At 41.2% G+C, this 15055-nt stretch overlaps 2 protein-coding genes across 3 annotated transcripts; both read right to left on the bottom strand.

The window, feature by feature from the left end:
• Positions 1–147: 147 nt before the first annotated feature.
• On the bottom strand, positions 148–4492 carry fpgt (fucose-1-phosphate guanylyltransferase). Of its 2 annotated transcripts, none has more exons than XM_042213689.1 (4): positions 4411–4492; positions 3997–4164; positions 3024–3116; positions 148–2638 (listed from the first exon to the last, which is right to left on the bottom strand). In XM_042213689.1, exons 1-4 carry the CDS (start codon positions 4490–4492, stop codon positions 1230–1232), a joined length of 1752 nt encoding a protein of 583 aa, XP_042069623.1. In that variant the 3' UTR covers positions 148–1229. The 2 variants fall into 2 exon arrangements, with proteins under 2 accessions (XP_042069623.1, XP_005946557.1); XM_005946495.3 differs by lacking the exon at positions 4411–4492 and adding an exon at positions 4252–4404.
• A 1403-nt stretch (positions 4493–5895) lies between these two features.
• Positions 5896–14952, bottom strand: acot11b (acyl-CoA thioesterase 11b). Its single transcript, XM_005946496.3, has 16 exons — positions 14266–14952; positions 13385–13583; positions 12255–12324; positions 11748–11808; positions 11552–11653; positions 11312–11447; positions 11079–11232; positions 10293–10412; positions 10011–10149; positions 9816–9871; positions 8749–8815; positions 8554–8637; positions 8165–8298; positions 7128–7259; positions 6837–6963; positions 5896–6687 (listed from the first exon to the last, which is right to left on the bottom strand). Exons 2-16 carry the CDS (start codon positions 13572–13574, stop codon positions 6529–6531), a joined length of 1731 nt encoding a protein of 576 aa, XP_005946558.1. The 5' UTR covers positions 13575–13583; positions 14266–14952; the 3' UTR covers positions 5896–6528.
• Between the last annotated feature and the right edge of the window lie 103 nt (positions 14953–15055).

Below are 15055 nucleotides of genomic sequence, written 5' to 3'. Positions count from 1 at the left end.
GCATTTTTTGACGTCACACTGTGCGTCAGGTTATTGTTTCGGTGAAATGAATTTCTACCATTACTGTTACTCTCTGCAGTGTTTAAATGCTTACATACACACACAGTTACTGCCCTTCCACACATAGGATTCAGTTCTGCTTCTATGCGCCATCTTTGTTTACTATTTCCACCCAAGCTGACTTCTGATTGGCCAATATTTCTACACGGATAGGAATATAGCGCCACCTGCTGCTTTGGCATGTTCCTAGCAGCGTTTTCCTTCGTTTTTGGCTTTTACGTGTGGACGGGATTTTTAAAAAAAACGAAAACGGAAAATCTCTGTTTTCAAAAATACCCGTGTACATGTGGACGTAGCCATGGTGAAGACAACCTGCTGAAGTTCAAACTGAGAATCAAAATGGGGAAGAAAGGTGATTTAAGTACTGGAAGGTGGCATGGTTGTTGGTGCCAGTCAAGCAGGTCTGAGTATTTCAGAAACAGCTGATTAGCTGGGATTTTCCCACACAACCATCTCTGTGATTAACAGAGAATAGTCAGAAAATGAGAAACAGTAAGCTGCAGTTGTCTGGGTGAAAATGCTTCTTTGATGCCAGAGGTCAACCTTTGAACTGAGAGAAAAGCAACAGCACTCTTTCAGGTTTGTTTTTGTCCTTTATTTCACATTTGTCTCATTTTAATCAAGTTTTACAGAAGGCTGAAGTTCGCCTTTGGTTTTACTGTCCTGATCGTTTCCTTCTAACCCTTTTCCTCATAAAGACAACCCTCCCTGTACCTCTAATGAACAGTTTTGACACCTGGTTATAGATCAATAAAGATGTGGTTTGACGACCATTAGAAGACATTCTGTCTTTTTCCCAAGGGTAGATGCATGGGTAGAGATGACCTTCATGAACTTTTGATGCAAACACAGTTATTTTGTTCTATAGGCCTGAAATATGACAGAAATTGTTCAGTTCAGAAAAGAGCTTGAAGGATCGTTCCTGGTAGGCTCGCAAGGGGTAAAAGTTCAGGTGAGATTGGTATTGTCCAGAGGCGGGAAGGAAAAAAAAGTAAAGTTTTACCAAATTAAATTGGATGGACCCCTCCCCATGTTTATAAAAAGCTTGGATTGCAGATTGTTTAAACAAACAACAAAAACAAAACAATTAACCATTGAATCATCACCCAAACTCATACAGACATAATTAAACTTTACATATGAACTAAATATGCATAAACATCGTCATTTTAGCTGCTCAATCTCCCCTTTATGATGTCATTATATAGTCCCTTCCTGAGCTCCAACATCTCCTCCAGGTTCTTAGATTGTAAACACTCCTGCATCGACATTAGCTTTGTGTCTTTGGGTAGGGGGCTTGTAGAAGCACTCTGGATGGCCTGCAGCATGTTGAGAGATGTTAAGAAAGAGCTTTGCTGGTCAGAGCAAACTGGAAACAAACACGCGTTCCACAAATTACAGTTGGATGCATCACCAGAGAACCTCAGGACTTCCTTCTCCATCCCCCACATGGACAGACACTTTTCCAGGGTGAACCCAAAAAACTTTAGCTTTTCCATATATGCAGGAGTGCCCACAGTGTACTTGAGATTGTCATTAATCCCAAAGAAGACAGTAACAAAGCTGGTTTGGTCGTGGTGGTTCACACAAAGGGAGTGCATGAAGGCTTCATCGGGCACTGACAGGCCTGGACTGACCCAGCAGCTGCTGATGATGGAGCCTTTACCCACAGACACTCCTGCTCCCAGTCTGGAGTACTCCACCACTGATCCAGCACCCACAGAGCAACTCGCATTGAGGACACTGTACATAATGCAGCAGCCAGAGGAGCCCTCAGGGTTTTCATTCACGGGCACACTGAAGGCAGACGACAGGAGACCCAGCTCGTCCCTCAGAGCTGTGTGCTCAGTGAGGTGAAAGAGGTATTCTGAGGTGGTTCCAATGTGATAAAACTTGGAGTTGTTGAGAAGAATGACATTCAGAGGAGTCCCTTTGAGAAGGTGGAAGATCCTCTGGCGGATTTCTACCAGACTGCTCTCCTCTTTGGTGACATTAGCAGTGTTGTTGGTGTATTCTATTGTGGCCTTAGAGCCCAGTGCTTGAAGAAAGTCCCCGTATGCATCTATCTCACAGCTCAATGGCCCCAACTCTGTCAGCACATTAAGAAGAGACTTTGCAGTATCAAAGTCCACATAATAGGTACTGTCTGTGTAGACAAACTCAGAATCAGTAAACAATCCACTCTGCTGCTTACACACAGCTCCACTTCCTCGCATCTTATCAATGCTTGGCTTGTGCAGGAAGTGCAGGCAGGAAGCATTCTCCATTTCTGAGTACGAAGATTTTTCTTGTGGATCCAACACAAAAACGCCGTGGGTGGTTCCTACTGAGAGCGGGGAGGGGTGGGCTAAAGCTGTAAAGCCAGGTTTATCAAACTTAACACTCTCCTCCTCTGCTATACTGTAGAGCTCTATGTCATCTGCACAGGTCACTAAAACACCAGGCTTCATTTGTGATGGGAAATCCACATACATGGCTAGTTTGAGCTCCAGCATCTGAAAGATGGGGTCACCCAAAGGCACAGCCATGAAGATCTTTCCCAGAGCGCTGGCACTGGGCAAACGCTGACTGAACCCCCCTGGAAGAAGGAGGCGATTTAAAGGTGAGAATTAATTAAATAAAGTATGTTGCATTTTATAAAATACGTGAGCATTACTGTAATTTACAGTGGAACAATCAGACCAAACACTTTCATTTGAAGGCCCTAACTTCAAACTCATATAATCATAAATATGGGTGGAAATGCAAAACAGATATTTTATTAGGTGACTTGGTAATATTGCCATTCTGTGTTTTGGATTTTGTGTAGAAGTGAAATATGCTGACAGTTACTGCAGCTCATACTGGAGTAAACAAGTAGAACCCTACTGAAAATGTAAAGTGAGAAGCCAAAAGAAGACAAAGAAGAAGAAGAAGGAGGAGGAGATCATTTTTCACATTTAAGAATGAAAAATAAGAAATACCTGCATGAATCAGGATTACTCTCAGTCTGCCCAGAGACTTTCCATAAATGTCATTTAGTTGCTGCAGTGCGTACAGAGTGGAGCCCCCATTCCCTTGAAAAGACAAGGAGTAATAATAACAACAATAATAATAATAACTAAAGCTGCAAGCAGTAATAAGAGGGCCCTTGTACTCTAGCGCACGTCCAAGCATCCTGAGCCATGCTGCGTTCAAGCTGAGTTAAAGCTCTGGTCTGCCGTGACTGAGCAGTGTCACATGGTCATGTGGATGCTAACTAGGTGTTGTGTCATTTAGCTTCTGAACGCTTATGCCCACTAGGTCGTGATGTAGATCAGCGGTCCCCAATCCCTGGGCCATGGACCGGTACCGGTCCGTGAGTCGTTTGGCACCGGGCCGCGAGAGTTGAGGCTCGGGTGCGAAATTTATGGTTTTCAGGGTTTTTATCGTTATTTTGTGTGTTATGAATAAATCTTTTTTTTTTTGCACTGGTTTTATTTTGTTGCATTTATCAGCACTTTAAAGGCTGGTCCGTGAAAATATTGTAGGACATAAACTGGTCCGTGGCACAAAAATGGTTGGGGACCGCTGATGTAGAATACCCACTAACTATATGTCACGCTAACATCATGCGCTGAGCAACCAATTAAAATTTCTGGTACATGGGATGATGATTGTCACCTACTGCTGATTTCCAGGTGCCACTGGGAGGCCCCATAAGTGTGACCCAATATTGGCACATATTTGTCTCCAGACTGTCCTGCCCCGAGTTAACAATCCAAGATGGCGGCAGTGAACGTAAACAGTTGTAAAACTGTAAAATGTTTAATCTGTACAGTCACTGATGTGTATATGTGACATGCTATTTATAAGGCTCTATCCATGCAGTAAAAAAGGTGATGCATTTCGTTAACTACTACTACTGATGATGATGATGATGATGATGATGATGATGATAAGGTAGTACTAGCTCACCTATTTTCGGTCCAGGAGGATCTGAGAAGACTTTGTAGTGAACTCCAACAGGAAGCTCCTTTCTGTCAACTTTCTCGCTGATTTGCAGCTCATACGCTTTTCTCTGACTCCCGTCCACAGCAGTCACAACCACTACATCCCAAAACTCACCAGGCTGCACCTCTCGACCTTCAGGTAAACAGGAAAAAAACATTCATAGCTACTTTGACTAAACTTCAAGGCACATTGAGTCAGATCATTGACATTTAATCTCACCACGCAGAGAGTTAAACTTTCTGAGTTTTTTTCTTGTAGCAGTTTGAAGCCTCCTTGTACAGTCGTGGCTCATACTTTCGTTTCTGATACAAATTAAATATAGAAACTAGAATGAAGTATTTCTCATATATATTCCACCACGGAATGACAGTCTCTTACTTCCGGGTTTGGTCACATGGCTCGTTGCGCTATCCAATGGGAGGAGGAAGTCGGAGCCCTCGAGTAAGTACAGTAAGTCCATTCAACGAGCGTGTGTTTTAGTTCATTGTTGTCATCATTACGCCTGTCTTTACTAGATGCTGTGAATATGTCGTACTCGAGTGCCGCGTATGTGTATCGGCACTGCTAATGCTAGCGTGAACAGATACGTCTTGTTAGCTTGGAAGTTGTAGTGGTTTATGCTAATTCTCGCCCCAACTGTTTACACTTGGTTATAAGAGCTGGAGCGGGAGAGTTACTTACTTTCTTTTTACCTTTCACTGTCAGACTCAACGCAGGAACACACCGGTTACATTAAGTTGTTTTCAGTTGTTTCTACTCACTCAAAATCACAACAGTACCAGGATCGATACTAAGCACCTATTTCTGGCCTGAGTGATAGCCTGCTGCCCTGAACACTGACCCTACAAGCTGCATTCCTGCTGAGTTGCTTTAACATTAAACAAATGGAGTCCTGTATCTCCAAGATAACATAAGTGTAAATTTAGACTGGTTGGCAAAAAAGGTCTTAACATTATGCTAAAGGAAAACTAAAGGACCGATTATCATGGTCTCTTAAAAGATAAACAAAGATTACTGCTACATATTACCGGTACTCTACAAAATTATAGATTAATTAAAAGCAAAAACAATTATAATAAAAAGGAACATATACTATGGATATATCTGTATTTATAATCGTAACAGCAACTCCTCAGTGATCTGAGGAGATGCTTTGGTTGAATACTGTGCACTCAGGAAACATCACATCCTTCATCCAGAAACGCTGACATGAGATCCAACATGTTGTTACGCCAGTCTGTAGGAGAAGAGATTCATCCAGAGGATGCATGCTTGCTCCAAGTGATGTGTGAGGAGCTGATGGAGACATAAAGGCTCCGGATACAGGTTAGAGCTATGCTGCATTTCTACTGTTACACAGCAACAATGCTGGTATCTCCCCAATCTGAAACAAGGACATCAAATGTCAAGTTTCAGGGCCCTGCAGAGCAGATAGTTTTGAGCTGTAATAAGATAATAATCTAGGAATCTTTGCATAATTTGTTTTACTGAAATTCAGTCTTGTTTGAGTCTGCTACAGTTCAAATTTGCTGAAATTCTACAGTTCAGACTACACCCTTTTATATGCAGATTTTTTTTTTTTTTATCCTTGTGTTCAACCCTTTATTTAGCATGAGCATAACTGAATGATTGTGCCTCAAGAAAAATACCTGGAAAACAGCATAACCGACTCCTGCCAGATCAGATTGTTCACAGACGCCTTTTTATTCTACTTTGCTGGCCTCGTGCAGCTGTTACAACACTAGAAGCTTACAGTGGAATACTGTGAGTTATTGTTTCCTCTGATTTTCTTTCTGTTCATTTAAGAATGGTCAAGAATCCAGTGGGAAGTGAGCAACAATAAAATAGTTCAAATAAGCACAATTTTAAGTTTTAAGTTTATTGTTTCAGTTCAATCATGATTTGAGATTCTTGACCATCAAGCGTCCACATATGATACAATCAGTTCAATTACATTTGTGCAAAACTATACATTGTGGACTAGAAAAAATATACAGCATCATTACACATGAAATGTACATATTAGCTGCATCAATCGAAGGTTTAATCAACAGTTCAGACTTTATTCGAGGTGATACAAAATACACAAAGAAAACTGAACATTTCAATTTTTCTTTTTTTCGTAACAACTGGCAGTGCCAATAAAAACATGGCTGTCTAAAGATAAACAATGAGATTATGTTAAATATTTAAAACTACGTACCAAAAACAGATCCATTAATCTATAAATTAATATTGCACAGAAGGTTTAGGCTCTAAGAGGATTCAAATCCAACATTGAAAATAGTGTACCGTTACTGCACCATTATTACTGGTGCAAACAAGTAGAAGCTTCTACAAATCCAATGCCTTTTATAATCCCAGCGTTTCAAAGTTAACGTTGGACTTTACTGGCTTTTGTGAGCACCTTTACAAGAAATGGGACGAACAAAGAGGGCTGATCCTGTTCTTTCCTCCTGATTCTTCTTGTCTCAGTAGACTGTGGTAATACTGGTGTCACAGCACAGAGGGCGGCAGAGCAGCCAAGCTATCCTTGTTGGCCAGCAGGAATTGGCTGCAGGCCGAAAAGGCGCTGTAAAAGCTTGAGGAGAGGCCCGCAATGTCTGTGGAAATGTAGGGGAGGACACCTGGTGTGGCCTGGTTGTAGTAGGTGATCTGAAACACAGCAATCACAGCGTGTGACTGATAATTAACCCTTTCCATTTTTTGCTTTAGTTTTGGAGCGGTGACTTGTTTAAAGCTACAGCATAAAAATGCAGCCCAGCAACTACAGGTTGTGTTTGTGCCCCTTTCATTTGGCTAACCTTGGTAACAGAACTGGACTCTTCCCAGATTGTGAAGCCAGCACAGAGCACCTCTCCCCTCGTGTACTCTTCCGTGGGCGGGTGAGTGGGCAAAGTGACTGAACGTAGAGCGATCAGATACGGATCTCTGAGATGGACAAAGGCAGAGAGCGTCATGAGAACTTATGAAAATGCAAACATGAAGCAGGGAGTGGGATTTCCTCACCTGGATGATTGAGCATCAAGACATTTTAACCCACAGAGTTTTGTGCGAAATTATCACGTGACGCAAGCAAGGTCATATCAACACACCTGGAATCACAGGGCTTCCGTCTAGATGCCAGCAAGATGAAGTCCTTCCCCTTTCCCCCTTTAGTGACAGAGGGTGTAGCTACGCGATAGATGGTGTCCTCCTCATCTGCCTGGTTGATCACCTCACACTCTCTGCAGTTGAAACCCAGTGATGTGGATGTTTAGAGCTTTTAGATTATTGAGCACTATGTCACATTAAACAATCCGGTTATGTCACTGAGTTTATTTTGAATATCCAGTGAATATAAGTGGGTTCGTTTTCATTCTACTGCAGTAAAGAGCTGCATGTGTTTTTGCCCCATAATGGAACGACATTGAGAGATTACATGTAAACGTAACAGTCTGTCAGCCACGTTGTTTACTGTATTTGTTTAAAAGATGCATTAGCAATGCATTAAACAGTCTGTCCAATAAACTAAGATTATCTTCCATACAGCCACACTGCCTATGTGCTGGAAATATATGGGAATAATACTGTATCTAACATTACCCTCCTGGTCAGGGGGATTTCCAAGATTTATTTAAATAGCGTGGCAGAGGTGGCAACCGAGTACCTGTCAGCGGAGGATGTGAAATCAGAAAATTCTGTCAGAAATAAATATCAAACCAAACCTGCTGGAAACTAGTTAAATTTGGTGATTTATAATCATTTCCACTTTGCACAGACCTCCTGCCTTCAGAAACATGCATTACAAGATGTGGCTGTCCCAAAAACCATATCAGCCTTGAGTGGTCCAATCACACAAAATGTGTTTTTCTGTCAAGTGGTAGAAGTAAAGAAAAATGTTTCACACATCCTTTGGCTTCAGTTCATTTTTGCGAAATAAATTACTTGGGGAATTGTCAGTGGACTATACCATTATGAGTTATGGGGGGGGGGGGGCCTTTCTCAGAACATTTATTGTTCTGAGCATAAGCTTTCAGTACCTCATTGTGGTATCTAACACTATAGTTAAACTGACAGTAACTTTTCTCCTCAGTAAAAGGATCTGAACTCAGATGATGCTGCTAAATACCAAATGTGTCTAAGTACTGACTCATAATGCCGGTCCCACTCCATTCTCCTCCTCAGGTCTGACAGTAGATGGAACGTCTGCTCTGCCGAGACTCTGACGTTCATCTCCACCTTGAAACACAGCATTTGGTTTTCCTCCAGTGTGTATAATCTGACCTATGAATTAAAGACATCCACAAAGAGGAGGCAGGTTCAGTGTCTGTAAATGGGATTAATTTCTGGTACCTAACTGGTGATTATACATGCTCCTGGAATGACTTATGCTAACATAGTTTTCTTGACCTATTCTGCAATATTAAAGAATCTACATAAAACACTATGACCCATATTTTGAGCACCTCACTATAACTGTGCAAAATGCTGGAAAATCCAATGAGCTATACCCTGAACAGATATGCAAACATTTGTGACCTTATTTTTCTCCGAAGCCAACACCCAGTTGTTCCTGTTGTCCATTAATTTCAGCGCTGAGACATTGTTGTAGCTCAGGTACATCTGAAAATATAAAGCGTTACTTTGTATACAGTAGCATTATCCAGCTCTGAGTGTCTCTGTTAACAAAACAAAAATAAAATTAGATAAAAATTTAAAAAACCAAACAAACACCTGGTTACTTGGATCCCAGGGAACAGACAAGGGCACTTCAGTTTGCTTGCAGGAGATGATATATTTCCTGTAAACATGAAGTACAGCAATGATGTTCTGTAGCTCAGGGCACTACAGAAAGACCAAAAACACAAGCACTTTTACTCAAGCAATGACCCAACACATCACGTTATCAAACAGAGGAATAAAGATTGCACTGTTTAGAGTTGAACAATGAACTCATTATGCCTGCTCGAGTCTGCGGTAAAGTCTGCTCAGCCGTGATGCATTGGTCTGCCAAGTCATTAGCGCCTGCAAACTCTTGTAAACAATGGATTCGGTCATATGACCAAAAAGTAAATCCAGTGATGAGACCGTTTCAGTTCCACTGCTTTATAATGCATCATGATTAACAACATGTTTGCATACAAACACGATTTAAAAGGTTCAAAATGTAATTTAACTAATTTACTAAGGGAATAGATTCATTGTGACTCTTTTAAAAATATTGGTTATTTATTTATTGCAAAGCATTAAATAGCCTAACCTGTACACTATCAACAAAACAATCTGCAATAAACAACAATCGTTACTCTGACACATAAACAGAAAACAACCCTAATTGTTTTAAAAGGGAGCTGTTCCACTCTACTGTAGAAGGGTAGCTTTGCATTGTACAAAAATCATTCGTAGTTATTCTGTGCTGGGCCTTTGTGCAGCCCCTCAGTTGAAAATAAGCCACTTCCTGCTAAGCCAACATGCATCTGATTCGTTGGCCCTCAAAAACTGAAGGTTTCGATCCAATGTGCAGAGCTGTGGACTGGAATGATGATTCTGGAGATATCTACTCTCAGAGACATCAAACGGAGCTCAGAGTAAACCTGCCTTCCTTTGCTGACAAAAACTGAAAATATGGGAGTCTTTAAAGTACCCCAAAGCCTGAGATTTTGGCTCATTGAAATTATCTGCACGTACACCGGCCTCATTTTGGCCTTTTTCAAAATGTGAGGAACCATAACTTTACCAACGTAAATATGACAGAAAGTAAGATGACACAAAAATAGCTCCTCCTGATAGAAGATATTTACCTATCAAGGCGAATCTTCTTTCTGGCAATAGCTTCTTGAAAGCGTCTTTTTCCATCCTGTAAAACAAGAGATGATCTAAGACTGAAATTCTTCATATGTATACTGTGTACACTATGTTAAAAAAAGTTTATTTTCAGTTCACCCTTCATCTAAGGGCCTCTAAAAATATAGAAATAAGTCACTCGGATAACTTACCACAGGCTCAGGTCGTATCCGTGGCAGCGTGCATGGTTTCCTGTCACTGTCCAGCACCTCAAAGGTCATAAAGGCACTATTTATGTGGCGCAGAGGTTCGCCACCCTGGTAGGCCTCAGCACAAACTCCCACCTCCATGCTAGTGTGCGCAGGAATGTGGGTTAAAGAAAACATATGCATCCAGCAAACAGCGCTCCAAGTGTTATAATCACAAATTAGAAGGTTAAATATTTAATGAATCGTTTGATTTTCTGAAATATTTGTCATAATGTGTCGCTTCACCTGTGCTTGAAGGCATTGTTAACAATAGCTTTCAGTACCAGTCGGTCGCCGATGTGAGACGGGCCACGAAAATGGAACATGTCTATGGACCTCAGGGTTGGATGAGCGTTACACAGGCGACTGCATCGAAATATAAGGAAAAAGAAAAACACTGTTTTGATTGGGTTTGTTTGGCCTCATTACAAATAAACAGTTTCTCTTTTGGAAACTCAATCTCCTTTTTTCCAGCAATTAGATGAGAATATCGATACGTGTGGCAGTGCCGCTAGCCTCCACCAAACACACATGACAATAATACACACTCACTGGCCACTTTGTTAGGTACACCTTCATTGTACCAGGTTGGATTGCCTTTTGCCCTGAGAGCTGCCTTCAAACTTTGTAGATTTTGGTCGATATTGACATGATAGCATCTGCACATCTATGATGCAAATCTACCCTTTCACCACATCCCAAAGGTGCTCTGTTGGATTGAGATCTGGTTACTGTGGATCCCACTTGAGTCCAGTGAACTCACTGTAATGCTCAGTGCCACGTTATCCTGCTGAAAGCAGTAATCAGAAGATGGGCACACAGCATCAACACTCAGGTAGAGTAACCGTGGATTTTCATCCAGGGAACTAAAGCTCACGTGATATCTTGTTGTTTTTGGACCATTCTTACAGTAGGTGTTCTCAATAAAGTGGCCAATGAGTGTAGCTCTTATCCAGCTCTTAGTAATCTAGCAAATGTTTTTGCTGTTTGAAAAAAATTACATGTATACAAATAGAAAAGCTTTGTGCATACCTTGCTGCAATTGTAGCCACATTTTCCATCCAGGCCATAATCTGGCCCCCAAAAGTGCTGACTTGGTGGTTGGCATGGGGCGGAAGCACCAGCTCTACACTCTCAACACGTGTCCGCTCAGCTGGCACAGCGTCCTCATACTCCTGGCATTCTCCTGATGAGTGCACAAAAACAAGGACGTTTAATGAATCTGTTTTTTAAGTGCCGTGTGCTATAAAGACTTATGTCTGTACCCAGCTGAGCTGTGCTGCTGCTCAGTAGGTCTGTGATAATCTCAGCGTGGATGAGCCTCATCCTCCTCCGCTCTGCTGCCAGGCTGTACTCCATCTGCTCCATTTGTGTGTGAGCAATCACCTGCTTCAGCTGTACCTGTGAGGACATAACAAAAAACTAATTTAAAAAAAAAAGCCAGAGATGTTAAATCAGATTTATTAAAATGCCCCTCTGCCCATATTTTGATCTGCGCTCTTTACCTTCCCAGCTTCTGTCCTTCTGGCAACAAAGGTGGCAAAGGCGTGGCAAACCTTCCACTGCCTGTCAGTGTAAAGGTCCTCGCAAGTCACTAAAATGCCCACCTGAGATGAAACAAATCACTAACGTCATTATATTCCTTCCCTAAAATAATAAAAAGTTTAAATATCCCAAAAGCACAGAGTGCCACCCGCTAACCTCCATACTGGACGTAAAGGCTCTGTTGACCTTTGCGATGATATTAACAACCTTTCCTACCCTGGAGGAGACAGACACAGACGCCATTCTTTACTATCAACAAGGAGAAGTATTTGTACTGCACATACTCTGAAACCTTTATGCTATGAGACATAATTTTCAGTCAACAGCAAGGCATGTTTGGCCATGACACTCGCTATCTGCAATTGGAAAGAAATGTTTACTATATTTTCATGAGTCACCTCTTATTTTTTTAACGATTAAAAAAATTAAATTAAGATTTATGGAGAATATCATAACTAATGATTTGTAACCATAAAACTGTCTTTCTTGTTTAGTAGCATTTGTCCTTCAAACTTTACTAAAAGTTGAGTTCAAGTTGACACTTTATCCCAAAATGACCCTTTTTTCTCTCCTCTGCTGGCACTGCATGCAACGTGTTGTCTCTGCAGTCATTACTCAGTTTGAATTAAACCTTGGCAGTCAGTACTAAGATTAATACCTTACCCTATGGTGTGTTCAAAATGAATGTCATCCACCGATGCAGTGATACAGGAGCAACCTGCATGTCTCTCAGCTGGAAGATCAGAGATTACACAAAAAACTTAAGCAGTGCAGCAGAAAGCATATGTGCAAAATACTAAATTTTATAAGGAGAGTGGCTTATTGAGTGGCTCCACAGTGTAGTGGTTTACACATTTTCCTAACAAATAAAAGCTCCCTAGTTCAATCCTGGAAAGAGGTGCAGATCCCTTTGGGGTTGCGTCATACGGCATCCGGCATAAACACTTTGCCAGATCAAACATTTGGCACGACTGGAGATTGTTATTCGGGCTTTTATCTCATCATGTCTGGATTATTGTAATTAATTTGTCAATTTTCTTTAACAAAACTTCCTTGGAACATTTGCAGGCTGTTCAGAAAGCTGTTGCAAAGCGTCAAAGTCTTCTAAGTACTAACATGTCACACCATTTCTAATTTCAGAGTCCACTTTAACAATCTGGTTTTGACTGTAAAAGCTCTGCATGGACAAGCAGAGCTTTTACACCCATACATCACCAGCAGATCCCTGAGGTCACGCGATAAGGGCCTGCAGCACTAAGGGCGACAGAGCGTTTTGCAGCAGTGGCCCTCAGACTTCTATGTAAGAGCAGAATTCATGAGTCCCCGAGTTTCAATTTTTCGTGATACACTGAAACCTGTTAGTATTTTTGCAAATATCCCTGCTCCATAAAGTGAAGGAAATCAGCACTGTGATATGAGCATTCACGTAACATGACTGAAGATTATAGTGGGTGTGACAGCGATTACAAAACAAACAGTATCAAACACGTTTAAAAAATTCAATGATCAGACTCTAACTCATGCCCATTACTTCCACCTACAATACTTCAGTTGAAATGATGGTGGATGGTTAATGGTGCTACCATGGTCTGTATTCAAGGTTGCAGTTGCATTCAAATGTTTGAGTTAATGAGCGACTTGCCAGAAGCAGAGTTACAGAAAGCTCATAAGAATTTTAATGCAATCATTTAGCCTTTATTTGCAGCTTTAATCTGCATTTGGAATGAGGCGCATCGGAGAAGAGAATCTCCGATTAAACTGTACATGTGAGAGTTTTCCTGATCCTTTCCTACCAGATAAACAGGCTGTGGAGTCCATCCACTTCAGCAGCTGTCCAACACTCAGCTCCCCACAGTGATTGGCATGACAGGGCAGCACGATCTGACTCATCTGCACTTCAGTGGGGTTTCTGTACACTTCCCCACTCTCCTGGATGAGCAGGGGGTCCGGCATGGTGTCTGAATCTTTATTTTCTGAAGTCATATCTCACAACTCCACAGAAAGGAAATACAGAAAAAGAAGTTACAGCAGAACATTTGGTGTCAGACGTAATGGATTTGATTCAAGTCAGAACAAATGCGATATTCTATAAACATTTGTGAAGTCAACAAGCCCAGAACCAAACCTGAAAACTGCAGGTTGATTTCGTCCAGCACTGCAGCATAAGACTGTAAGCTTTAAATAATCTGCAGCTAGGTTTGTCCTCTGTGTTGCTCAACATTTTTTCACCCCTTACTCAGGGATCAGGAGCAGAAATGCATATTTATGAAATTAAAACTCTGCGGCATTTTAGGAAGTGTTCTTAAAACTATGCTAATTTACATGTAGTCTAAATGGAGCTTGTTACTCGTCTTTTTTTAAAAGTCGCTATCACGCAAACTATTTCTGGGCATGCCACTACACTAAAGGGGGCATTCATGGAAAGTATTTGGTGGGACAGAAGTGTTTGCCCACAGCTACTGCTCCAGTGGGGTGAACATTTAGTCACCTGTCTCTCTTATAAGTTATCAATGGCCGGGGTGTAGTGACCTATAAACACATTTGTAGAGAAGTAACACAACATTTGAAATGAGCGTCTCACTTAATTTAATATTTCAGCATTTAAATATGTTATCCTGTGACAGCTATCACGCTAATGACGTTGTAAACAAACGACTGAAAATTGCTTACTCACTTGAAAACTTCCTGCTGAAGCTGACGTCGACAGAAAGTCCGTTTAGTGCCAAAGAGTGTCTTGTGCAAAACACAAAGTCAACAGAAAAAGTGCACAAAGCGACCCCAAAGCGGTGGCTCTTCTCATTTCACCCATTCCTGAATAACACGGCAACTGAATAAACACACACAACACAGGTTTAGTGAAAGGTTTCGCCACTGGAGGGAGAAAGAGGGAGAGAGACCGTCCCCCGTAGTGGGTTTAGTGTTTAAGGTGGAATTAGAGTGAATGTCTTTAAGTTGGGAGATTCAAATCGTTATTCAATAAAAACGTAATACATATCATTTTATAAGAACCTGAAAAAAATAAAGAAAAAAATCCCGACTACTTGAGAATACTTTTTTAAAAAATCGAGCTTTATTCGATTCTATTTTATGGTTGTGTCAATATTTCATTATTATTTTAACTTGACTGAATTCATATAAATATAAAGCTTTAAAGAGTTCTGGTAACCTTTCGTGGGCTGATTAAAAATACGTGTAAACATTTTTAGAAAGGTAAAATATACATTTCCTTTCATTACCAGAATGCTTTATTTACACTGTAAGCGTAACAAAGTCACGAAACGAGGCCTCCACTGTGGATTTGTGCGCTAAATCGCGCACTTTTGTTATCGCAGAACCGACGTTAAAACCAGTAAACGATAAGCACGAAAAGGCAGACCTTAAGGCGATTGTTATGTTTCTATTGGCCTATGGGAGCGTCAGTCAGACGTGGCTCCGCCTTTTTCTCCCCCTCCTCCGGAGCAGGC

Source organism: Haplochromis burtoni, unplaced genomic scaffold (genome assembly GCF_018398535.1).
Source record: "Haplochromis burtoni strain Fernald_Lab_line unplaced genomic scaffold, NCSU_Asbu1 Contig_468, whole genome shotgun sequence".
In the NCBI taxonomy this organism is placed as follows: domain Eukaryota; kingdom Metazoa; phylum Chordata; class Actinopteri; order Cichliformes; family Cichlidae; genus Haplochromis; species Haplochromis burtoni.
This window is presented reverse-complemented; position numbering and strand designations above follow the sequence as displayed.

Coding starts and splice junctions, on each gene's coding strand:
- fpgt (XM_042213689.1), bottom strand. CDS start 4,492: ATGGACTTACTGTACTTACTCGAGGGCTCCGACTTCCTCCTCCCATTG. Junction 3,117..3,996: donor TCCTCCTGGACCGAAAATAG/GTGAGCTAGTAC, acceptor TGTCTTTTCAAG/GGAATGGGGGCTCCACTCTG. Junction 2,639..3,023: donor AGTAATCCTGATTCATGCAG/GTATTTCTTATT, acceptor TCCTTCTTCCAG/GGGGGTTCAGTCAGCGTTTG.
- acot11b (XM_005946496.3), bottom strand. CDS start 13,574: ATGACTTCAGAAAATAAAGATTCAGACACCATGCCGGACCCCCTGCTC. Junction 9,872..10,010: donor GGATACGACCTGAGCCTGTG/GTAAGTTATCCG, acceptor CTTGTTTTACAG/GATGGAAAAAGACGCTTTCA. Junction 7,260..8,164: donor GAGTGGGACCGGCATTATGA/GTCAGTACTTAG, acceptor TTTCAACTGCAG/AGAGTGTGAGGTGATCAACC.